The 26,438-nt window shown below is 40.1% G+C and overlaps 1 protein-coding gene across 3 annotated transcripts in view; it reads left to right on the top strand.

The window, feature by feature from the left end:
- The window catches only part of ZNF496 (zinc finger protein 496), a 46,881-nt gene that overhangs the window by 8,425 nt on the left and 12,018 nt on the right, over positions 1-26,438 (top strand). For all 3 annotated transcript variants that reach the window (XM_044947700.1, XM_025292854.2, XM_025292853.2), the window contains exon 6: positions 1,657-1,733. In XM_044947700.1, coding sequence (XP_044803635.1) covers positions 1,657-1,733 — 77 coding nt within the window. The remainder of the gene's footprint in view (positions 1-1,656; positions 1,734-26,438) is intronic.

Below are 26,438 nucleotides of genomic sequence, written 5' to 3' on the forward strand. Positions count from 1 at the left end.
GGCCTATAGCCCATAAGGTTGCAAAGAGTCAGACACAACTGAAGTGACCTAGCATGCATGCCCGTGCCAGCAGCCTGGGTTCTACAGGTTCTACAGGTGGCTATGAGAGGGTCTTAAGGAACTGTGTCAGCCTACTCACTTCCTGGTAGAGTTCTGAGATAAGCCAGCTGCTGCGTGTCAGAAGGGTCAGTGCTGCCATTTCCCTGAGCAATAATAAATGGACAAAGAAAGCATGATGAGAGTTAGCTATTAGCAATACCTTAAACATTCAGGTGATTGATCACTGGGAAGAATTTCCAGTAAAAACCATATAGTTACTAGTCTTGAAGATTTTCCCCAAAATATAGTTTTTATTTAGAGGCAGAAAGCTTTTCAAAGTAATCCTCAAAGTATTGATATGCTCATTTATCATGCTGAAAGGTAGGGTAGGGCTGTGTTTTATCCCTCAGAAGGTGGTAGGTATGAGAGCAAAATTGAAACATCCCTTCTTCAAGGGACTTCCCGGGTGGTCCAGTGACTGATACTCTGTGCTCACAAGCAGGTGGCTCAAGTCTGATTCCTGGTCAGGGAGCTAGATCCCACATGCTGCAACTAAGAGTTTGCATGCTACAACTAAAGATCCAGCATGCCACAATGAAGATAAAAGATCCAGAGTGCCACAGCTAAGACCTGGCACAGCCAAATAAATAAAATAATTATTTTTAAAAAATCCCTTCCCTAAATCCATACCCACCAACCCTGAGCTTCTGGCAGCAGAGTGATGAGGCTGCCTCCCATAGGGAACTGCTCCCCAAAGGTCACTGCTGGCTGAGCTGGCTCCTGTCTTAGACTCTTGTTCCAAGTAGTCACACCTGCCCCTGTTTGCAGAAAGCTTTGCATTTCAGGTGTGAAAGGTAAGGAGCATTGGCTTCTATTTGGCACTGATTTTGCATTATGAGCTGAGGTTAATCTGAATTGTCTCTAAACTGAGAGATGATAGTGCATCCTTCCAAGTTTATTCTATGAAAGGAGCACTTTTTGAAACACAGCTCATTTGACATGACTGCACCATAGGCCAGGTATATGGCTCACTTCTTGCAGAAGCGCAGGCAGGAGCTTGTCAGGGGAGAGAAATCACATGAGAATATAGCAGAGGCTCTTGGTAGCCCAGGATAAGGGAAAGTGAGATGATCCCAATGCTACACTCTACATTTTTTGTGTACATTTTTGTGTGATTACTGGTTAGAGTATTGTGCCAAGTACTCTTCCAGGAACATCTTATAGAGATAAGAAAGATAGGCTTCCTTAAGGAGCTTTGCGATTTATAAACTTATAAATGTAAAAAGTTACATGACACTAGAGTCCCACAAAATCTTTGTTGCCAACAGCTCTTACTGACCTTTTACTCCATGGAGTTTTAACCTTTATTTCCCTCATATTATGGATGATAGAGCTGAGGTCCCTGGACCTGCAGGGAGTCACATAGCTGGTTCGTGGCAGAGCCAACTGGAACCCAAGCATTTTGTTTTAAAGCCCACATTGACGTGTCTTAAAGCAAAGCAATAGAAACCCTTATGATTTGCAAATGCTTTTTACGTACATCATCTGGTAATTCTTTTTCTACAGGTAAGAAAAGAGACTCAGATTTTTATGGGATTCTTTTCTGATCTCTTTCAGTCCTGCAAGACACTTCCATTCTTCAGGAAGCAAGTTTGAGGGATGCACAGCAGGTGACTACCTTCCAGCTACTCCCGGTGAGTGATTTCTGGGGCAATCACTCATGAGCCTTAGTGCTTGGCACATGTGTTTCAGTATCTATCATGTACTGTGATGGTTGTTGAACATACATGACCCAAAGGAGATGAAACTCATATTTCTTATTAAAAATTGATATATCTTTGATTAGTGTGACACACAGGGAGATATTGTAAATTTAATATCTAATGAGCCTTGATATGCATCTTGTGGGAAAAAGATGTATATTTTGATATTCAGTGTTGTTTTATCACTCTGTTGAAGATAGTTTCTGCCTAATGAGCTAGAAATCACCATCATGAAAATCTTTTTTTTTTTTTTTTTTTTGGGTTTTAAAAAATTTATGGTAGTATAGGCATAACAAAATATACTATCTTAACCATTTTTCACATAGTGTTTTTAAGTGTTCAGTAATATTAAACATATTGATATTGTTGTGGAGCCAACCTCTAGTGTTTTTTCATCTGGTTCTGGTGGTGGTTTAGTCTCCAAGTCATGTCCGACTCTTACGATCCCGTGGACTATAGCCTGCCAGGCTCCTCTGTCCATGGTATTCTCCAGGCAAGAATACTGGAGTGGGTTGTCATTTCCTTCTCCATCTGCCCAAGTTGAAATTCCTCACAAATTAAGTAACTCCCTCCATACCTCCCAGCCCCTTGAAGCCACCATTCTTCTTCTATGATTTGACTGCTCCAGATATCTCCTATAAGTAGAATCATACAGCATTTTTCTTTTCATGACTGGCTTATTTCATTAAGGATAATGACCTCAAGGTTCATCCTTGAAGTAACATGTGCAGAATCTCCTTCCTTTTTAAGGCTGAATAGTATTTCCTGTTATGTATATAATGCATTTTGTCTATCTCTTCATTCATTGATGGACACTTAGGTTGCTTCGGCCTTTTGGCTATTGTTAATAATGCTGTTCTGAGATCATGGTGCACATGAAATTTATATATTTTTAATTTTTTTACATAACTAAAATCACATATAGTTCAATTTACATGAAGTTGAATCTCAGACTCACAAGAGATCCCTTACACTTTTATACTAAGTATAAGATTGCTTATACTTTTATACTAAGTAATATTTGTTATTGTTCAGTCACTAAGTGATATCTGACTTTTTCTGACCCCATGGACTGTAGCATGCCAGGCTTTCCTGCCTTCACCATTTCCTGGAGTTTGCTCAAACTCTTGTCCATTGAGTCAATGATGCCATCCAACCATTTCATCCTCTTGTCACCCCCCTTCTCCTCCTGCCCTCAGTCTTTCCCAGCATCAGGGTCTTTTCCATTGTGTCCGCTCTTCGCATCAGGTGACCAGAGTTTTGGAGCCTCAGCTTCAGCAGCAGTCCTTCCAATGAATATTCAGAACTTATTTCCTTTAGGATTGACTGGTTTGATCTCCTTGCAGTCTAAGAGACTCTCAAGAGTCTTCTCTCGCACCGCCGTTTGAAAGCATCGGTTCTTTAGCACTCAGCTTTCTTTATGGTCCAACTCACATCCATCCATACGTGACTGCTGGAGAAGCCATAACTTTGACTATACGGAACTTTGTTGCCAAAGTGATGTCTCTGCTATTTAATATGCTGTCTGTGTTTGTCATAGCTTTCCTTTCAAGGATCAAGTGTCTTTTCATCACCATCCACAGTGATTTTGGAGCCCAGGAAAATAAAGTCTGTCGTTGTTTCCATTGTTTCCATTGTTTCCCTATTTGCCATGAAGTGATGGGATTGGATGCCATGATCTTAGTTTTTTGAATGTTGAGTTTTAATCCAACTTTTTCACTCTCCTCTTAGAGCCTCTTTAGTTCCTTTGTGCTTCTGCCATTAGGGTGGTATCATCTGCATATCTGGGTTATTGATATTTCTCTCGTATTTCACATGTTAGTAAGGTAGTGCTCAAAATCCTTAAAGCTAAGCTTCAACAGTATGTGAACCAAGAATTTCCAGATGTACAAGCTGGATTTAGAAAAGGCAGAGGAACTAGAGATGAAATTGCCAGCATCCATTGGATCATAAAACAAGCAAGGGAATTCCAGAAAAACGTCTATTTCTGTTTCATTGACTACGCTAAAGCCTTTGACTGTGTGGATCATAACAAACTGTGGAAAGTTCTTAAAGGGCAACATCTTGTGAAAATATACAGTGTCACAACTAGCGAGTTGACATGGATACATAAAGAATACAGGTCATTTGCTTCATTGGAGAATCCTTCATTTTGCCTTTTATAGCCAAACCCACTTCTCTTTTACACCACGCTCTCATCTTTCTCTGACAACTATTAACTTGTTTTACATCTCTGTAATGCTTACTCCTTAGAAGAAAAGTTATGACCAACCTAGATAGCATATTGAAAAGCAGAGACATTACTTTGCCAGCAAAGGTCCGTTTAGTCAAGGCTATAGTTTTTCCAGTGGTCATGTATGGATGCGAGAGTTGGACTGTGGAGAAAGCTGAGCGCCGAAGAGTTGATGCTTTTGAACTGTGGTGTTGGAGAAGACTCTTGAGAGTCCCTTGGACTGCAAGGAGATCCAACCAGTCCATTCTAAAGGAGATCAGCCCTGGGATTTCTTTGGAAAGAATGATGCTAAGGCTGAAACTCCACTACTTTTGCCATCTCATGCAAAGAGTTGACTCATTGGAAAAGACTCTGATGCTGCTGGGGGCAGGAGGAAAAGGGGACAACAGAGGATGAGATGGCTGGATGGCATCACCGACTTGCTGGACATGAGTTTGAGTGAACTCTGGGAGATAGTGATGGACAAGGAGGCCTGGCGTGCTGCGATTCATGGGGCCGCAAAGAGTCGGACACGACTGAGTGACTGGACTGAACTGAACTGAACTGAACTGAATGTTGCCGTTTCAAGAAAATTATATGAATGGATTCATACAGTATGTAACATTTGGGAATTTACAGCATAATTCTGTGGAGCTTCAGCCAGGGTTTTGCATGTATCAGTAATCTGTTCCTTTTTTAGTGCTGAGTAGAATGTCTTGGTATGGCTATACTACAGTTTGTTTAACCAGTCACCCATTGAAGGACATTTTGGTTGTTTCTAGTTGGGGCTCTCTTGCTGATCCTGCTCACAGTGCCAATTGTCTCGCTTTTCACACTGTCCACACTGTTCGCTGAACCCAGGGTAGGCAAGGCATGAGCTAAGAGGCTGAAAGAAGACTTGAGGAGCCATAGGAACTTGAGACACGTTTATTTTTTCCTGGCTGGCATGGCAGCCATAATACAGCCTCTCTCCTGGCTGTTGTGGGAGCCATAGCAGCAGCCACAATGTAATCATAATGTAGCCATAACAGAGCCATAATATAATCTCATATAACATAATCATGATGTTCCTCCAGCATGGCCCCAATGTAGCAGCAGCCAGAGTTTTTCATGGTGAAGCTCATACAGGGATACCCCACAAAGTAGCCAAGGGAGTACCTCATGAGTGCATGTGCAGTGCTATAAAAATGATTTCAACTGTTAATAGTCATTATTTACAAAATGTGGGGCAAGAGAGCCTGAACACAGCCATCTTGGCTAATTTGCTCTCTCCCCACAGGGGCCATTTTGCATAAAGCTGCTGTAAACATTTGTGTACAGGTTTTGTGTGAATGTCAGTCTTTGTTTCTTTGGGATAAATGCTCAGGCATGCAGTTGTTAGGTTTAATGGGAAGTGTATATTTAGTTTTGTAGGGAAACTTTTATTTTCCAGAGTAACTTCCTTTTCAAGAGTAAGGGTTCCATTTTGCATTCCTGTGAGCTATGTATGAATAATGACATTGTCTACATCCTCTCACCATTTATTGTTGTCACTTTTTTTTTTTTTTAGCCATTCTGATAAGTGATATTGTGGTTTAAATTTGCATTTCCCTCAAGGCTAATAAAGTTGGATATCTTTTCCTATGCTTCTCCACTATCTGAATATCCTCTTATGTGAAATGTTTCTGTATGACTTTTGCCCATGGTTCTAATTGGACCATTTACTTTTTTACTATTGTTTTAAGAACTCAATATATATTCCAGATACTTGTCCTTTGTTGGATATGTGTTTTGCAGATTTTTCCTCTTACTCTGAAACTTGTCTTTCCATCCCTTTAACAGAGTTTTTAACAGAGCAAAAGTGTTAAATCTGGATTAAGTCCAGGTTGTTAGTTTTTCCTTTTAAGTATCAGGCTTTTGGTATAAAGTCTAAGAACTCTTGGCTTAGTATTAGATCCCAAAGATTTTCTCCTATTTTTTCCTAAAAGTGAGATAGTTTCACCTTTTACATTTGAGTCCTTTTTACCTTTAATCCATGATCCATTTACATTTAAGTCCATGACCTCTAATTTTGTATAAATGTGAGATTGAGGTCAAGGTTCATATTTTTTACCAGTGGATGTCCAGTTGTTCCAATACCATTTGTTGAAAAGGCTGTCTCTCCCCCACTGAATTGCTTTTGTCCCTTTGTCAAAAATCTGTTGAGCGTATTTGTGTGAGTGTTTTCCTAGGTTCTCTATTCTGTTCCATTGATCTATTTGTCTCTTTCTCTGCTAGTACTGTACAAGTTTGATTACTGTAGCTATATGCTAAGTCTTAAAGTTGGGTAGATTGATTCTTTTATTTTATTCTTTCTTTTTCAAAATTATTTTAGCTATTTTAATCCCTTTGATTTTAGCTATTTTAATTCTTTTCTCTGTAAATTTTAGAATAATCTTGTCCATGACTACAAAGGATCTTACTGATATTTTGATAGGGATTTTGTTAAACCAACCTATATTTCAGTTTGGGGAACATGGGCATTTTTATCATCTGAGTCTTCCAATCTGTGAATGCAATATTGTTCTTCATTTACTTTTTTAAAAATTTATTTCATCACTGTTATATAAATTCTTAGTATATACATTTTCTATGTGTTTTGTTAGATTTAGACCTAGGTACTTCACTTTATCAGCAGTTGTAAATTATAATATATTTAAAATTGTGGTGACAACCACATTTATTTATAGGATAAGAAACATACTTGATTCTTGTAAGTTTATTTTGTATTCTGAGACCATGCTGGAATCATTGGTGAGTTTAAGAAGGGTTTTGGTGGGGTTTTTGTTTTTAATTTTAAGCAGTCCTGGATTTTCTGTACAATTATGTCATCTGCAAATTAGGGCAGTTTTATTTCTTTCTTTTCAGTTTTTATTCTTTTATTTCCTTCTCTTGCCCTATTCCACTGGATAGAACTTCCAGCATAATGTTGAATAGCAGACGTGGGAACAAATCTCCATCCTTGCCCTATTCCCCATCTCGGGGGGAAAGCATGTAGTCTTTCACAGTTAAGCATGTTAGCTGTAAAATTTAAATAAATTCTCTTTATCAAGTTGTTCAAGTTTCTTAATTCCTGTTTTTCTGGAGTTTTTATTATGTGTGATTGTTGAATTTGTCAAAACCTTTCCTTTATCAGTTGATATGATCGTTTGAATTTTCTTTAGACTGTTAATATTGTGGATTATATTGATTGACTTTTGAATTTGAACCAGCTTTTCATCCCTGGAATAAATGCTTTCTTGTCATTCATGACTTCTTGATGTGAAATTCTCTTTATATATTGCTGAATTTTATTTGCTATTATGTCATTAAGGATTTTTTATTCTTTATTCATGAGAGATGTCTGTCAGTGGTTTTTGTTTGTTTTCTTTACTGTCTTTGCCTAAATTGGCAAGGGTAATACTAGCTTCTGAAGATTAACTGTAAAGTGTTCCCTCTTCTTGTTTTCTAAAAGAGATTGTGTAGAATTAGTGTTCATTCTTTGAATGTTTGGTAGGATTCTTTAGGGAAACTACATGAACTATAAAGATTTGAGGGTGGAGTGGGGTGTGTGTGTTATTTTAATTATAGATTGAACTTCCTTAATGGTATAGGACTGGTCATGCTATCTATTTCACAATGGATGAGTTGTGGTAATCTGTGTTTTTCTTTTCCTTTTTAAAAAATATTTATTTATTTGGCTGTATCAGATTTTAGTTCCAGCATGCAGGATCTACATTGCAATGCAAAAGCTTTAGTTATGGCATATGTGCTCTAGTGTTTGTGGGCTCAGTTGGCCCCAAGGCATGTAAAATCTTAGTTCCCTGACCAGGGATCAAACCTGTGTCTCCTTCACTGGAAGACAATATTCTTAACAGGTAAACCACCAGCCACTGCTACTGCTGCTGCTAAGTCGCTTCAGTTATGTCTGACTCTGTGCGACCATAGACGGAAGCCCACGAGGCTTCCCTGTCCCTGGGATTCTCCAGGCAAGAACACGGGAGTGGGTTGCCATTTCCTTCTCCAATGCATGAAAGTGAAAAGTGAAAGGGAAGTCACTTAGTCGTGTCTGACTCTTAGCGACCCTATGGACTGCAGCCTATCAGGCTCCGCTGTCCATGGGATTTTCCAGGCAAGAGTACTGGAGTGGGGTGCCATTGCCTTCTCCGGTAAACCACCAGGGAAGTCCCCAAATGTAAGCATTTCTTATGTAAGCATTTTCATGCTATCCTGCTTTAACAACATCTCACAAATTGTAGTACAGTGTGTTTTTGTTTTATTATCAATCACTTTAGTGTATTTTTAAATTCTCTTGAGCCTTATTCTTCACCATACTTTAGAAGTGTGGTGTTCAGTTTCCAAAGATATGAAAATTTTCCTTTTATCTTTCTATTATTGATTTCTAGTTCAATTTCATTGTTTTCAGAGAACATATTGTATGATTTCAAATTTGTTGGGAGTTTCTCCTCTTCTTCCAGGATTTTGATGATCCAGTATAGGGTTGTCTAGTTTATATTCTGTGAGCATTTAAATTAAAAAAAATTTTGCGGTTCTTGAGTGAAGTAGCGTATAAATGTTGCTTAGATCTTATTTTTGATGGTGCTATTGAGTTCTTCTATATTCACACTTCTTTTCTTTTTTAAAAAAGTTGCTTTTTTTGTTTTTTTGACTTTACTGGATCTTTGTTGCTCAGTTCGATTCAGTAGCTTGGTTCTGTCTGACTCTTTGCAACTCCATGGACTAGAGCATGGTCCATTACCAACTCTGAGAGCTTTCTCAAACTCATGTCCATCAAGTCAGTGATGCCATCCAACCATCTCATCCTCTGTCGTCCCCTCCTCCTCCTGCCTTCTATCTTTCCTAGCATCGGGGTCTTTTCAAATGAGTCAGTTCTTCCCATCAGGTGGCCAAAGTATTGGAGCTTCAGCTTCAGCATCAGTCATTCCAATGAATATTCAGTGTTGAATTTCTTTAGGATTGACTGCTTTGATCTCCTTACAGAACGAGGAACTCTCAAGAGTCTTCTCCAACACCACAGTTCAAAAGCATCAATTCTTTGGCACTCAGCTTCTTTACAGTCCAACTCTCACATCCATACATGATTACTGGAAAAACCATAGCATTCACTAGGTGGACCTTTGTCGGCAAATTAATATCTCTGCTTTTTAATATGCTTTCTAGGTTGGACATAGTTTTCTTCCAAGGAGCAAGTGTCTTTTAATTTCATGGCCACAGTCACCATCTGCAGTGATTTTGGAGCCCAAGAAAATAAAGTCTCTCACTATTTCCATTGTTTCCCCATCTATTTGCCATGAAGTGATGGGATTGGATGCCATGATCTTAGTTTTCTGAATGTTGAGCTTTAAGCCAACTTTTTCACTCTCCTCTTTCACTTTCATCTAGAGGTTCTTTATTTCTTCTTCACTTTCTGCCATAAGGGTGGTGTCATCTGCATATCTGAGGTTCTAACTGTTGTTTCTTGACCTGCAAACAGATTTCTCAGGAGGCAGGTAAGGTGGTCTGGTATTTCCACCTCCTGAAGAATTTTCCACAGTTTCTTGTGAACCACACAGTCAAAGACTTTGGCCTAGTCAATAAAGCAGAAGTAGATGTTTTTCTGCAACTGTCTTGCTTTTTCTATGATCCAGAGAATGTTGGCAATTTGGTCTCTGGTTCCTCTACCTTTTCTAAATCCAGCTTGAACATCTGGAAGTTCATGGTTCATGTATTGTTGAAGCTTGGCTTGGAGAATTTTGAGCATTACTTTGCTAGTGTGTGAGATGACTGCAGTTTTGAGGTACCTTGAACATTCTTTAGCATTGCCTTTCTTTGGGATTGGAATGAAATTTTTCAAGTCCAATGGCCACTGCTGAGTTTTCCAAATTTGCTGCCATATGGAGTGCAGCACTTTCACAGCATCATCTTTTAGGATTTTAAATAGCTCAACTGAAATTCCATCACCTCCACTAGCTTTGTTTGTAGAGAAGGCCTGCTTGATTTTGCATTCCAGGATGTCTGGGTCTAGGTGAGTGATCACAGCATCATGTTTATCTGGGTCATTAAGATCTTTTTTGTATAGTTTTGTGTATTCTTGCCACCACTTCATAATATCTTCTGCTTTTGTTATGTCCATACCATTTCTGTCCTTTATAGAGCCCATCTTTGCATGAAGTGTTACCTTGGTATCTCTAATTTTCTTGAAGAGACCTCTAGTCTATCCCATTCTATGTTTTCCTCTATTTCTTTGCATTTATCACTGAGGAAGGCTTTCTTACCTCTCTTTGCTATTCTTTGGAACTCTGCATTCAGATGGATATATCTTTCCTTTTCTCCTTTGCCTTTAGCTTCTCTTTTTTTCTCAGCTGTCTGTAAGGCCTTTGCAGACAGCCATTTTGCTTTTTTGCATTTCTTTTTCTTGGGGATGGTCTTGATCCCTGTCTTCTGTACAATGTCACAAACCTCCGTCCATAGTTCATCAGGCAGTCTGTCAGTCAGATCTAATCCCTTGAATCTATTTCTCACTTCCACTGTATAATCGTAAGAGATTTGATTTAGGTCATACCTGAATGGTCTAGTGGTTTTCCCTACTTTATTCAATTTAAGTCTGAATTTGTCAATAAGGAGTTCATGATCTGAGCTCTCGGTCTTGTTTTTGCTGACTGTATAGAGCTTCTCGATCTTTGGCTGCAAAGAATATAATCAATCTGATTTTGGTATTGACCATCTGGTGATTTCCATATGTAGAGTCTTCTCTATTAGTCTTTGCCCTACTTCATTCCGTATTCCAAGGCCAAATTTGCATGTTATTCCAAATGTTTCTTGACTTCCTACTTTTGCATTCCAGTCCTCTATAATGAAAAGGACATCTTTTTTTGGTGTTAGTTCAGAAGTTCTTGTAAGTCTTCATAGAACCATTCAACTTCAGCTTTTTCAGCGTTACTGGTTGGGGCATAGGCTTGGATTACCATGATATTGAATGGCTTGCCTTGGAAGTGAACAGAGATCATTCTGTTGTTTTTGAGATTGCATCCAAGTACTGCATTTCAGACTCCTTTGTTGACCATGATGGCTACTCTATCTCTTCTAAGGGATTCTTGCCCGCAGTAGTAGATATAATGGTCATCTGAGTTAAATTCACCCATCCAGTCCATTTTAGTTCGCTGATTCCTAAAATGTCGACCTTCAGTCTTGCCATCTCCTGTTTGACCACCTCCAATTTGCCTTGATTCATGGACCTAACATTCCAGGTTGCTATGCAATATTGCTCTTTACAGCATCGAACTTTGCTTCTGTCACCTGTCACATCCACAGCTGGGTGTGCTTTTTGCTTGGGCTCCATCTCTTCATTCTTTGTGGAGTTATTTCTTCTACTGATCTCCTGTAGCATATTGGGCACCTACTGGCCTGGAGAGTTCATCTTTCAGTGTCCTATCTTTTTGCCTTTTCATACTGTTCATGGGGTTCTCAAGGCAAGAATACTGAAGTGGTTTGCCATTCCCTTCTCCAGTGGACCACATTTTGTCAGAACTCTCCACCATGACCCGTCCGTCTTGGGTGGCCCTACACAGCATGGCTCATAGTTTCATTGAATTAGACAAGGCTGTGGTCCATGTGATCAGACTGGTTAGTTTCCTGTGATTGTGGTTTTCAGTCTGTCTGCTCTCTGATGGAGAAGGATAAGAGGCTTATGGAAGCTTCCTGATGGGAGAGACTGACTGAGGGGGAACCTGGGTCTTGTTCTGATGGGTGGGGTCATGTTCAGTAAATCTTTAATCCAATTTTCTGTTGACGGGTGAAGCTGTGTTCCCTCCCTGCTATTTACCTGGGGCCAAACTATGGTGGAGGTAGTGAAGATAATGAGGACCTCCTTCAAAATATCCCATGCCAAGCACTGCTACACTAACTGCCCCGAACCCCGCAACAGGCCACCACCAACCCACACCTCCTCTGGAGACTCCTGGTGCACAGAAGGTTCTGTTTGTGCCCTCCAAGAGTCTATTTCCCAGTCCTGTATAAGTTCTGGCAGTTCTGTGGTGGGGTTAATGGCAACCTCCTCCAAGAGGACTTATGCCAAACCCAAGTCTGCTGCACCCAGAGCCCCTGTCCCTGTGGCAGTCCACTGCTGACCCATACCCGCACAGTCAGTCAGTTCAGTTATGTCCGACTCTGCAACCCCATGAACCTCAGCACGCCAGGCCTCCCTGTCCATCACCAACTCCCGGAGTCTACCCAAACCCATGTCCATAGAGTCAGTGATGCCATCCAACCAAAGAGTCAGCTCTTTGCATCAGGTGGCCAAAGTATTGGAGTTTTAGCTTCAACATCAGTCCTTCCAATGAACACCCAGGACTGATTTCCTTTAGGATGGACTGGTTGGATTTCCTTGCAGTCCAAGGAACTCTCAAGAGTCTTCTCCAACACCACAGTTCAAAAGCATCAATTCTTCTGTGCTCAGCTTTATTTATAGTCCAACTCTCACATCCATGCATGACTACTGGAAAAACCATAGCCTTGACTAGACGGACCTTTGTTGACAAAGTAATGTCTCTGCTTTTTAATATGCTGTCTAGGTTGGTCATAACTTTCCTTCCAAGGAGTAAGCGTCTTTTAATTTCATGGCTGCAATCACCAGGAGACACTCAAAACAGTTCTGTCTCAGTCTCTATGGGGTCCCTGGGTCCTGGTGTGCACAAGGTTTGTTTGAGCCCTCTGAGCATCTCTGGCAGGAATGGGGTTTGATTCTAAATGCGAATTCGCCCCTCCTACCCTCTTGCTGGGGCATCTCCTTTGCCCTTGGATTTGGGGTATCTTCTCACAGCTGCTCGAGCACCAAGCAGCCACCATTCTAGCACCTTCTGTCTTGCTGGGGTTTCTCTGACCTTGGATGCAGGGTACCCGGTCACGGCCACTCCAGCAAAGTGCAGCCGTAGCTCCTAACCTTGGATGTGGGGTATCTGCTCACAGCCACTCCAGCGAAGTCAGCCACCGCTCCTGACCTTGGACGTGGAGTATCTCCTCAGTTCAGTGTAGGCTTCAAACTCCTATGAGAATCTAATGTTGCCACTGATCTGATAGGAGGCAGAGCTCAGGCAGTAATGCGGTAATGGGGAGCATCTGTAAATACTGATGAAGCTTTGCTCACTTGTCCACCACTCACCTCTTAACTGTGTGGCCTGGTTTATCTAACAAGCCACAGACCGGTACCAGTACATGGCCCGGGCGCTGGGGACCCCTGGACCAGGGTGATCAGACATGACCTAGGGGATGGTAAGGGATGAGGAACACAATCAGTTGTGGAAGACAGAAGATTCTGGTTAAACCGCTATGCTGTGCTAAGCTTAGTTGCTAGTTAAACTGACTTAATGCTGAAATTGGGTTTTATGAGGAAGTGCACAGAGGGCATAGGGGAAGGTTCAGGAGCCTGACTAAAGTTTGATCAAGCAAAGAATTTTTGTCATATAACTTTTTAGTGATAGTGTTGCAGAAAAAATATGGCACACAGGAGAGGATGGTCATGTCCTAGGTCTTGAATGATTCCCTGGGACAGTCCTCCAAGTAAGGGTCCTTGGCTTTGTGCAGGAGGGAATTCACTAGCAGACCATAGTAAAGTGGAAGCGAGTTTAGAGAAATACACACTCTGTAGATGGGCTTCCTTGGTAGCTCAGGTGGTAAAGAATCCTCCTGCAGTATGGAAGACCCAGGTTTCATCCCTGGATTGAGAAGATCCCCTGGAAAAGGGAATGGCTACTCACTCCAGTATTCTTGCCTCGAGAATGCCATGGACAGTGGCTACAGTCAGTGGGGTCACAAAGAGTCGGACACGACTGAGCAACTAACACTTTAACTTTCACACTCTGTGGACAGTGTGGGTCATTTCAGAAGTTGAGAGCAGCAGCCCCAGAGCATGAGGTTGGGGTCTGGGGAAGTACGAGGCGCTGGGAGAAAATACTCCACAGTGTATATGGTCTGGGAAGGCAAGCGTGGCCCTGAGGTGTGGTGGTGGTTATTTTTATTAGCTGAGTAACTTCGTAGGCTAACGAGTGGGAAGATTATTCTAATTTGGGGAAGGAGCAGAGATTTCCAGGAATTGGGCCACCACTCACTTTTTGGCCTTTTATGGTTGTCCTCTGAACTGCCGTGGCCTCTGTGGATATGTCATTTCGATACTAATGTGTTTCAAGAGTGTATAATGAGGCTCAAGTCCAACAGAAGGGAAATCTTCCACCCTCCTCGGCCTAGTTGGTTCTAACCCATTTATATCCTATTCTGTTGTTAATGGTTGTGTCATAATGGTTGTGCCCTGCCCTCTTCCTTCCTGTCTCACTTTCTCTAGGTATTATACGGAACTTATCCCAATGCTTTACATCCCTTCACCCTTCCCATTTTATAATACGATTGATTTAAATATTTTTTTTGCATACATTAAAAACCATGTCTGATATTTAGAACTATGTTAGACAGTGTTACAACCTTTGCTTCAGCTGTCAAACATTATTTAGTAAACCTAAAAAGAAGAAGGAAAGCCTATTGTCTTTGCTCATATTTTGGCTTAACATTTTCTTCCTTTCTTATGTTCCACAATTCCTTTTATTGTTTCCTTGTTTCCCTTCTGTTTAGGGAACTTTCTTTAGCCATTCTTTTAAGATAAATCTGCTGGTGGCAAGTGTAACTATTTTTTATTCCTCTGGGAATGTCTAGATTTTCCCTTCACTCCTTAAGTATATTTTCATCAATATAAAATCTACAGTTGACAGTTCTCTTTCAGCACTTGAGAAGTACGTTTCGTGCACAGTTTCTGACCAGAAATCTGCTATCACATGAATTTCCTTTCTTCCTATAGGAAAGATCCCATTTTTTAAAATTTTGTCTTTAGGTTTCAGAAGTTTCTTATGATGTATCTTCTGGGTCCTTCACTATCTCCTGGAGTTTGCTCAAATTCATGTCCATTGAGTTGGTGATGCTATCTAACCATCTTATCCTCTTCTTTTGCCTTCAATTTTCCCCAGCATCGGGGTCTTTTCCAGTGAGTTGTCTCTTCACGTCAGGTGGCCAAAGTATTGGAGCTTCAGCATCAGTCCTTCCAATCAATATTCAGGACTGATTTCCTCTAAGATCTACTGGTTTGATCTCCTTGCAGTCCAAGGGACTCTCAAGAGTCTTCTCCAACACCACAGTTCAAAAGCATCAATTCTTCGGCTCTCAGCTTTATTTATGGGTCCCACTCTCACATCCCTACATGACTACTGGAAAAACCATAACTTTGATTGTGGACCTTTGTTGGCAAAGTGATGTCTCTGCTTTTTAATATGCTGTCAAGGTTTGTTATAGCTTTTCTTCCAAGGAACAAGCGTCTTTTAATTTCATGGCTGCAGTCACTTTCTGCAGTGATTTTGGAGCCCAAGAAAATAAAATCTGCCACTGTTTCTACTTTTTACCCATCTATTTGCCATAAAGTTATGGGACTGTATGCCAGGATCTTACTTTTTGGAATGTTGAGTTTTAAGCCAGATTTTTCACTCTCCTCTTTCATCCTCATCAAGAGGCTCATTAGTTCTTTGCCTTCTGCCTTCAGAATGGTATCATCTGCATATCTGAGCTTATTGATATTTCTCCTGGCAATCTTGATTACAGCTTGTGATTCATCCAGCCCAGCATTTAGTCTGATGCACTCTGCATGTAAGACATACTCCCTTCCCAATTTTGAACCAGTCTTTTGTTCCATGTCCAGTTCTAACTGTTGCTTCTTGACCTACATACAGGTTTGACAGGTAAGGTGGTGTGGTATTCCCATCTCTTTAATTGCGCTCATTAAGTACAACTAAAATCCCAGGAAATTATACATTTTTTAAAAACACAGCAAAATCTTAAAGGTGGAGAGAGAAAAACAAGCAGGTAGGCTACCATATTACTGACAGGTGAGGGAACAAATCAAGCTTCCTCCTTAACTTGTCTCCATTGGCTCCAAAGTCAGAGGGCTCCTGAGGGGGGTTGGTAGTTCCTGATACTGCTTGGTAGTTCCTGATATGGTCTCCACTGATACAGTGGTGGTAGTGGGGAGGACTGTTAGCAGCAGGCAGGGACGGAAGTTCCAGATCCCTGCTTGGCATTCTCTGAGACCACCCCAGTGGGGGTGTTTAGACACTTCATTGCAGCCTAATGAGGGTGGAAGTTTAGACTCTCACTCTCTCACTCCTATTATGAGCAAGGTTGGAGGGTTTTTTTTTTCTGTGGTGCTTGGCTGGAGTAGAGCAGGTATTGTCTGTCTAGCTACTTTCTCAGTCCTGTGCCTGAGAGAACAGGCTTTTGTTAGGGTTTTATTTTTATCTGTACCTATTGGGGTTTTCATGCCTGGAAAATCCCATGGACCGAGGAGCCTGGTGGGCTACAATCCATGGGGTCGCAAAGAGTCGGACACGACTGAGCGACTTCTGTGTATTGGGGTTTTGGAGTCACTGGCTCCTTCAGCTTCAAGTTTTGATTTGATATATGAGGCCGAAAGAAAAATGAGGGTACTCACCACTGTTGTTCCTCCTGATCCAAGGTTTCTAGCTGGTGTGCCTCCCTTTCTCCACTTTTCATAGTCTGCTGTGTTTGTTTGTTTTTTAATATATCATTTCCTAGGATTTTAGTTTTACTTAGTGGGAGCACTTAAAGAAAGGTATGTCTCCTCCATCTTCAAGAAGGAAACAGAGGTCTCCTCTGCAAATCTGATTTTAAATGGACCTATATATTTCCCTCACCCATTCTTATAAAAATTGGCATGATTTTAGAAAAGTAAAACAGTATTACATGTTTCCAGTTTTCTGAGATTTCTGAGTGTTTTCATGAATTTCTTTTCTATTTTTTCTGATTTCTTTCATATTTCATCAATAGTGTCAATTACTATCTTTTCCTTATCAATTTCTCATATTGAGAGACTTCCCAAGGAGGAGGAAAATAAAACTTTTTCCTCTACTGTCTAAGGTTTAGTGGCCAGGAAACTGCAAATTGAACTGATAGAAGACAGATTAACAGGTGAAAATTTTTTATTTTGTATGCCTATGGGATGCCTTACAGGAATGAAAACTAGAAAGCAGTCAGATCCAGAGATTTATATACCACTTTAACCATGTGTGTGTGCTCAGTCATGTTAGACTCTTTGAGATCCCAAGGACTGTAACCCACCAGGCTCCTCTGTCCATGGAATTTTTCAGGCAAGAATACTGGGAGTGGGTGGCCATTTCCTCTTCCAGGGGATCTTCCTGTCGCAGGGATCAAACCGGAGTCTCTTGTGTCTATTGCTGCTGCTGCTGCTGCTAAGTCACTTCAGTCATGTCCGACTCTGTGCGACCCCATAGACGGCAGCCCACCAGGCTCCCCCTTCCCTGGGGTTCTCCAGGCAAGAGCACTGGAGTGGGTTGCCATTTCCTTCTCCAATGCATGAAAGTGAATAGTGAAAGTGAAGTCACTCAGTCATGTCCGACCCTCAGCGACCCCATGGACTGCAGCCTGCCAGGCTCCTCCATCCATAGGATTTTCGAGGCAAGAGTACTGGAGTGGGGTGCCATTGCGTTCACCAGCAGGCAAATTCTTTACCACTGCAGCACCTGGAAAACCCATTTTAACCACAGGCAGTTCATTTATGGAGAAATGACAAGAGGATTTTGAGCTTCAAGGGCTAATAAATTGTGGGAAGGTAGATATGTAAACTAATGGAAGATAAAGATGATTTAGTTAAGTTCACTATGCTGTCTCTGGGCTGATAAGAGTCTAGAATTCTGTCTGGTGATTAAGTCACCTTACCTCCCTGGTAGGAGGGGAGGCATACTTTCACAGAGAAACATTTACAACCTGCCTTTAGGCAAATGGGGGGAGGGTACTTTTTTTTTTGCAGTCTTTCTATTTATCCGTTCCCTACAACTCAAAGATCTTTGGGCCAAAGTGGTGTATTTCAGGGTGGCGTATTTCTTACCCCCTTTAAGACCAATATCAATTTCTCTCCTGCAGGCCCTTGAGAGGAGAGCTTGTGACTTCCTGAGCCTTGTCTTCCATTCTGTGGAACTTATCTTGGAGGACAGATTTCTCCCCCATTGGCCTCTGGCTAGCAATAAAACCCCTTGAGAAATGTGAGCTCTCAGGTTCCACCCTAGACCTGCAGAGGCAGAATGTGCATTTTTACCAAGGTGCTTGAGTGATATGTATCCATGTTTGAGAAGTCCAGTTCCAAACTGATTCAGCCTTAGAAAGTTTTGATTTTTTTTTTTTTTTTTTTTTTTTTTGCCGCATTGCACACCATGCAGGATCTTAGTTCCCTGACCAGGGATTGAACCCATTCCCCCTGCAGTGAAATCAAGGAGCCTTAACCACTGGACTGGCAGGGAAGTCCCTGAAATATTGTGTTTATTTTTATTTTTAACTTTTTCTTTGGCATTGATATCAATTTTGGGGAAGATTGCCAGAATAGTAGACTTGCAAAGAGCCTTACTTTATTTATTTGTAATTTTATTATATTTTTATTTTTGGCTGTGCTGAGTCTTCATTGCTGCCAGGTTTTCATCTAGTTGTGGTGCACAGACTTGCCATTGCAGTGGCTTCTCTTGTTGCGGAGCATGGGCTCTAGGGCACAGAGGCTTCATGTGGGCTCAGCAGTTGCAGCTCTAGAGCACAGGTTCAGTAGTTGTGACACATGGACTCAGTCGCTGTGCGGATCAGGGATGGGACCCATGTCTCCTGCATAGGCAGGCGGACTCTCTACCACTGAGCCACCAGGGGAGCCCTGGTCTTTGCTTTAATTCCCCCATCCTCTGTCACTTTCTCTCGCTTGTCCCTCCCTCTCTCCCACTGTCTTTCTGTCTCTGCCTCACCTCTACCCACCCCCTCCCCCATTTTTTTTTCCCCAGAATTTTTAGGGAGTTATATGCGGAAATTCTACTCCTTTTATCTCTTTGTTCATGCCAAGGGGGCATATTTCCTAAAAGCCAGGGCAGTTCCTTGCATAACCATAATGCAGTTACTACATTCTGGAAATTCAGCATTGAAATAGTAATCTTAGAGCATCATGCTTCCCAATTAGTTGTCCTGTGTCTGACATTTTCTCCTTGGAATTTCAGTGTTTGCCATAGTGTCAACAGTTCTGAAGAGTGAAGACTAGTTGTAATGCAGACTCTGCTCAGATAGGTTTTAACTCACATTGAGATTCAGGTTGCATATTTTGGTGGAAGTGCCAAGCTGGGTTGTGTCTTTCCCCGTGTGACATGTTTTGGCCATTGAAGTGGTTTTCCCTATATGGGTGATGCCAGCTCTGACCTCAGGGGTAAGGATCTCAGGTGATTTTTAATGTGACCCACATATATAGAATTTATGTATAATTGTTACATAGATATTTTTTAATATTAATGTTTTTTTTAATCTTTGTTGAAATGATGACTGAAGATGGTTTGTATATTTTCACTTTTTTTAATCTAATTTTTATGCTATAATTTGCATACAACACACCTATTTTTGGACATGAATCTGAGTAAACTTTGGGAGATAGTGGAGGAGAGGAGCCTGGCATGCTATAGTCCATGAGGTTGCAGAGTCAAGATATGACTTAGTGACTGAACAACAACACCTGTTTTAAATGTAAAGTTTAGAGAGTTTTTGACAACTGTCTACCCATGTAACCATTAACCAATCAAGATATAAAACATCTCCATCAATCCTAGGAGTTCCCTGTGTCCTTTTGCATGCTCTTTTTCCCAGACCAGCGTTGATTTCCTTTTTGTCACAATAAGGTTTGTTCTTGTTTTAAATTTTTATATAAATGGAATCATATAGTATGTATCTTTGGAGTCAGGCTTCTCTTTCTCAGCCCAGTGATTTAAGCATCGTTCATCTTGTGTGTATTAGTAGTTTGTCCCTTCTTATTGCCGAGTAGTATTCTGTTGTATAACTGTGTCACAGTTAGTTTATCCAGGGTAATTCTCTGGCAGTCCAGTGGTTAAAACTCCCCTCTCATTGTAGAGGGCCCACACTGGTCGGGTAACTAAAATCCCACAAGCCATGTAGTGTGGCCAAAAACAAACACACATAGTTGCTTTATCCACTGACCTGTTGGTGAATATTTGGGTCACTTCAGCTTTTGAATGTTATGAATGAAGCTTTTATGAACCTTCATATGCAAGTCTTTTTGTGAATATATGTTTTCCTTTCTCCTGGGCAATTACCTAGGAATGAATATGGTATATACACTTGCCATAGGGGAAATGTATATAATGAATTATAGAACTGGCTGTTTTCTATATTGATCTAACCACTTATACTCCTACCTGCAATGAATATGAGTTCCAGTTTTTACATATCTTCACCATAACCTGGCACTGTCATTTTTAAAAACATGTATTTTGGTTATTGAAATGGATATCTTAATGTGGTTTTGATTTGTACTTCTCTGTTGACTAATGAAGTTGGGTATCTTTTCCTGTGCTTGTGCATCATTTCTGCATCTTTTTGGAAGTGTCCAAATGTTTTCCCTGCTCATCGGGTTGCTTGTCTTTCTGTGTTTTAGGAACTTTTTAAAGCATATATGTTCTAGATTAAGTCCTTTGTCAGATACATGTATTGAAAGTATGTTTTATCAGTCTTCAGCTTGCCTTTACATTGTTTTAATGATCTTGAAGATCATAGCTTCCCTGGTGGCTCAGATAGTAAAGCGTCTGCCTGCAATGTGGGAGACCTGGGTTTGATCCCTGGGTCAGGAAGATCCCCTGGAGAAGGAAATGGCAACCCACTCCAGTACTCTTGCCTGGAAAATTCCATGGACAGAGGTGCCTGGTAGGCTACAGTCCATAGGGCTGCAAAGAGTCAGACATGACTGAGCAATTTCACTTTCACTTTTGAAGATTGTATATCTTCAATTTTAGTGAGATTGAATTTATCAGTTTTTTCTTTTATCATTTAATACTTTTTGTGTCCTATCTAACAAATCTTTGTCTAGCCTACGGCCACAAATATTTTCCTACTGTGTTTTATAGTTCTGGGTTTTGCATTTAGGTCTTTGCTTCCTTTTTTTTTTCTCTCTCTCTTTTTTCCCCTCCAGCTGCAATGAGCAGCATGTGGGAATCTTAGCTCCCTGACCATGGATTGAGCCCCCCTGCCATGGAAGCATGGAGTTTTAACCACTAGACAGCAAGGGAAGTCCCTTTGGTTCCTTTTAAAATATTTTGTGTATGGTACGAGGCGTAGGGTTTGTTTTTTATTTTGGTTTGGTTTGGTTTTTTTATGTTGATATTTAGTTATCCCAATTTACTGAAAGATTTCCCTTCCATTGAATTGCCTTGGTACCTTTGTCATAAATTGATTGTCCACATATGTCTGGACATCTGGGCTCTATACAGTGCACTGATTTATGTTTTGATCCTTTATGTCAAGAACACTATAACATTATACTTTGTCCTTGCAGTTGGTAGTGAGTCCTCCAGGTTGACTTTTGTTTTACAGAGTTCTTTTGGCTACTCTTAAGTTCTTCAGTTCAGTTCAGTTCAGTTCAGTCGCTCAGTCGTGTCCGACTCTTTGCGACCCCATGAATCGCAGCACGCCAGGCCTCCCTGTCCATCACCAACTCCCGAAGTTCACTCAGACTCATGTCCATCGAGTCGGTGATGCCATCCAGCCGTCTTATCCTCTGTCGTCCCCTTCTCCTCCTGCCCCCAGTCCCTCCCAGCATCAGAGTCTTTTCCAATGAGTCAACTCTTCGCATGAGGTGGCCAAAGTACTGGAGTTTCAGCTTTAGCATCATTCCTTCCAAAGAACACCCAGGGCTGATCTCCTTCAGAATGGACTGGTTGGATCTCCTTGCAGTCCAAGGGACTCTCAAGAGACTTCCCCAACCCCACAGTTCAAAAGCATCAATTCTTCGGCGCTCAGCTTTCTTCACAGTCCAACTCTCACATCCGTACTTAAGTTCTTAGTATGTCATAAATTTTTGAGTCAACACATCAACTTAAATAAGTAAAGCCTCCTGGAATTTTTATATGAAATTTCACTGAATTTATAAATCATTGTGGGGCAATTGACATCATAATAGCTTGAAGTCTTCCCATCTGGAAACATTTAAATCCTTCCATTTACTTAGTTCTTCAGTGTTTGGATAGGGTACATATTTAGTAAACATTTTCCTTAAGAATTTCATGATTTTTGATGCTATTGTAAGTGGTATGGTTTTTTAATATTTTGTCTTCCACTTGTTCATATATAGAAATAAAATTGATTTTTGAATATTGACTATCCAGCAACCTTGTTAATTTTACTTATTGGTATAGAAGCTCTTATGAAGATTCCAGGGGATTTCTGTGATTGGATTGTAGGACTTTTGACCTCTGGGCTCAGATGAAATTTATCACCTTTCTTTTTGAAACTTCATCAAAGAGAACATTGGTACTGGTATTTTATATACATTTTTTTCATGTACTAGTACAGGTGAATTTTTTTTATATGTTTTAAAATATTTACTTGGTTCCCTCACCTTTTTTTACTATATTAGAAAGCTATACCAGTTGTGTTGTAAGGGTTCCATATATTTTAAGTACTCTTTGCCTTTCATTAATGGTATATCTTTGTTCCCAGTTTGTCATTTGTCTTTTAATTTCATTCATGCTGTTTCATTACTATGAATATTTATAATTTATGTGGAGTATCTGCCAATTACTTTTTCATATGGCCTCTCTATTTTTAGTGCTTGAAAGCTTTTTAGTTGGGGGATGGGCCCCAAGGCTTTTTTTTGTTTGTTTTTGTTTTTTGTAGTAATTATGATAAAAGATCAGAATCTAGTTTTATTTCTAAGTAGTTAGCCAACTGTATCAGGCACATCAGATGAAAATCATATCCCCCCCCCCCCCCCCCCACTGATTAGGGTCCTGTTTTTACTTATAGATTTTTTCCATAAGTAAAATTTATTAATCAAATTTTTACATATTACCAAATCTTGTTTCTGAACTTTTTCTTCTCTTCTGTGTTGGCCTGTTTTTGTTCCAAAGCCACATTTATGATATTGAAGTTCTTTTCTAAAATGATCACCCTACTAACTTGTTAAACATTTTCTTGCAATTCTTTCTGTGTCACTAATATTACTGATTAATTACTCATACCACCATAAAGTGATTGAAGTATACTTAGAATTTTTCTAATTGAAATCGTATTATTATTTTTTATTTTATGATAGTTAAGTATAGCCACAGTTAATAACAAGCTGATTTTGCTTAAAAAAAAGGAAGAGCAACTCATTAGATAAACAAGCATCTTCTCAACATTGCTAATTATTATTGTTGTTGTTTAGTCTCTAAGTTGTGTCTGACTCAATCCCACCAGGCTCCTCTGTCCAGGGATTTCCCAGGCAAGAATACTGGAGTGGTTACCATTTCCTTCTCTAGGCATTCTCAACCCAGGGATCAAACTCATGTCTCCTGCATTGGCACATGGATTCTTTACCACTGAGCCACCAGGGAAGCCCTAAGCTAATTATTAGGGAAATGCAAATCAAAACTGCAGTGAGGTTACCACGTTACACTGGTCAGAATGGTCATCATTAAAAAATCTACAAATAATACATGGAGAGCGTGTGGAGAAAATGGAACCCTTCTACCCTGTTGGTGGGAATGCAAGCTTGTGCAGCCACTGTAAAAAGTAAGTGGAAAAAAATGTATGGGAACATATGGAGGGTCCTCAGAAAACTAAAAATAGAACTGCCATATGGTTCAGCAATTCCACTCCTGGAAATAAACCCATATAAAACTATAGTTCAAAAAGATATATGCATCCCAGTGTTCATAGCAGGACTATTCACAATAGCCAAAACATGGAAACAGCCTAAATGTCCTTGGACAGATAAATGGATAAAGAAGATGTGGTGCATATATACAATGAAATACTACTCAGCCATAAAAAATAATGGAATATTGCCATTTGCAGCAACATAGATGCAACTAGAGATTACCATACTAAGTGAGTCAGAAAGAGAAAGACAAATACCATATGATATTATATGTGGAATCTAAAAAAATGGCACAAATGAACCTATCTACAAAATATAGACTCACAGACATGGAGAACAGACTTGTGGTTGGGGAAGGATGGAGGGAGAGGGTTGAACTGAGATTTGGGATTGGTAGATTCAAACTCTTACATTTAGAATGGATAAACAAGGTCCCACTGTATAGCACTGGGAACTATATTCAGTATCCTGTAATAAACCTTTATAGAAAAGTATGTAAAAAAAAGGAATGCACATTTGTGTATAACTGAGTCCGTACAGCAGGGACTGGCACAACATTGTAAATCAACTATACTTCAGTGAAAACTAGCATAAATAAATAAATGAGCCTCTTAAGACAAAACCCAATTGACCAGTAAATCCACAACAAGATGTTCATTGAGGTAAGGGGAGTTACTGCCATGACTGCCTCATACCCACAGTGTTGCTAGAACCTTAGATTTTTCACAATACCCAATGTATTGGCAAAGGTGTATGGAAACAGGCATGCCACTGGGTTGCCAGTGGAAATGTCCTTTAGGTACTCTACCTGAAAACCAATGTGGAAATACTTAATATCAGTCAAAATGCGTGTTCCCATTACTCCTTCTACACATATACTCTGGAGACACTCTTACACATGGATGAGGTGACAGATGAGAACTTACAGAGCAATGCTGTCATTTCATGCTGTATTCATATGTAGTGGGAGTTTGAAAGACATGCACAGAATATTAAACACCAATTCCATAGCGAAGCCTCCTTCTGGGAAGATTTAGTGGTGGGACCTTCATTTTTACTTACATCTCTAATGATTTACTAGAAATAGAATTACTAGATCACAGGGTATCCTTCTGCTACATTCTCTCAAATGTTGTTCAAGTGTTCATTTTTCCTAATTGTGTATAAAGGCCTACTTTTCTACATCCTGAAGTACCTGGGGGAGAATCACACTTTTAATTTTTTCTAATGATTGGATTTTGGAAAAAAAAAAACCCAAAATTATAAATAAGTAATTGTAAGCATACACCTATGGTTATACGAGCATAAGACTGTTGAATTTTATTTATATTCGGATGATTGACATTTTAAGGCAATGCATGTTTAGAAAGACTTCTAGGGGCCTATTAGAAAGTTTTAACCCAGCAAATTCCTATCTTGACTTCTTGTCACAGTTACCTGTGTAACTCTTCATGATTTTTTTCCTTGAAAGTATAATGCTAGTTCATAATTCAGAAGATGCTTATTGAACCAGTGTTGTTTCTTGGGTGTTATAGAACAGTTTCTTGACCATGGCTCTGTTGACATTTTGGCTAGATAATTCTTTGTTGCATTGGGCTGTCTTGGGCACCACCACCCAGGGATGTCTTAGGCAGCATCCTTGGCCTCCACCCCCTCGATACCAGTAGCGCCCACCCCTCAGTGGTGATAAAAAGGTCTCCAGACATTGCCAGGTATCCTCTGAGCATAGAATGAGTCCCCCTTGGTTGAGAACCACTGTGCTAAAAACAAAAAAAAAATTGTACTGATGTAGGAGAATAACTTTTTAGTAGTAGGAGATTCACATTGATGCACGTTGGGAGAAACGTACTGTGGACAAAATGTTAATTTATTGACTCTAGCTGCAGGGTTGTATATCCTTCATGTTTATTGTATTACTGTTTTCTCTATGCTTAATTTGAAAAAATTAAAAAGTATGTATGTGGCTGGGAGGAAGGGTCCTAAGATACTGGAGGAGATTCACTGAAAACTCTCCTGGGACTCCTCTGGTGGTCCAGTTTTTAAAACTCCATGCTTCTAATGCAGGATACATGGGTTCAATCCCTGTTCAGGCAATTAAAATCCCACATACCACATGGTCAAAAACAGAAAACTAACAAAAATTCTCCTTACCCAGCCTTTCCCATGCCCCTTCCTCCTGGCACCTGGCCCCAGGGCAACCATATGGCAATAACTGGTAATATTTTGAAGTCTTTTCCAATTAAATGTATAATGGGCTTTTTTAAAAAACCCCAAATAGAATTTTATTTTAAATGCTTTGTGATTAAAACCCTTTGCAGAAAATATGTGCACGTTAAGCCAATGTATAGTGACATGCTTAGTAGAAATGTATTTATGTATTTCTGTTCTGGAATTAGAAGGTGCAAACAGAAATCTCAACTAGACCAGTAATTGTCCATCTTTCACATTTTACATCTCCCAACTATTCTGTCAAATGATCGAGGTTCCAGATTACAACAAACAAAATGAGTAATTTTTCAGTGACATTTACATTTGCCATTAATCTATTGTTATATCAGTATTTACAGGAAATTTGAGAACCTAGCATCATGCTCTAACTGGCAAAGAGTTGTAATTCCATATTGTAAAAGACTTCTTTATTTTTATGGTCTCTTGATATTATGTGGATGTGCCATCATTTCACAAACAAAGTTAATTT

The sequence above is a fragment of the Bubalus bubalis genome, chromosome 9 (assembly GCF_019923935.1).
Source record: "Bubalus bubalis isolate 160015118507 breed Murrah chromosome 9, NDDB_SH_1, whole genome shotgun sequence".
Taxonomy (NCBI): Eukaryota; Metazoa; Chordata; class Mammalia; order Artiodactyla; family Bovidae; genus Bubalus; species Bubalus bubalis.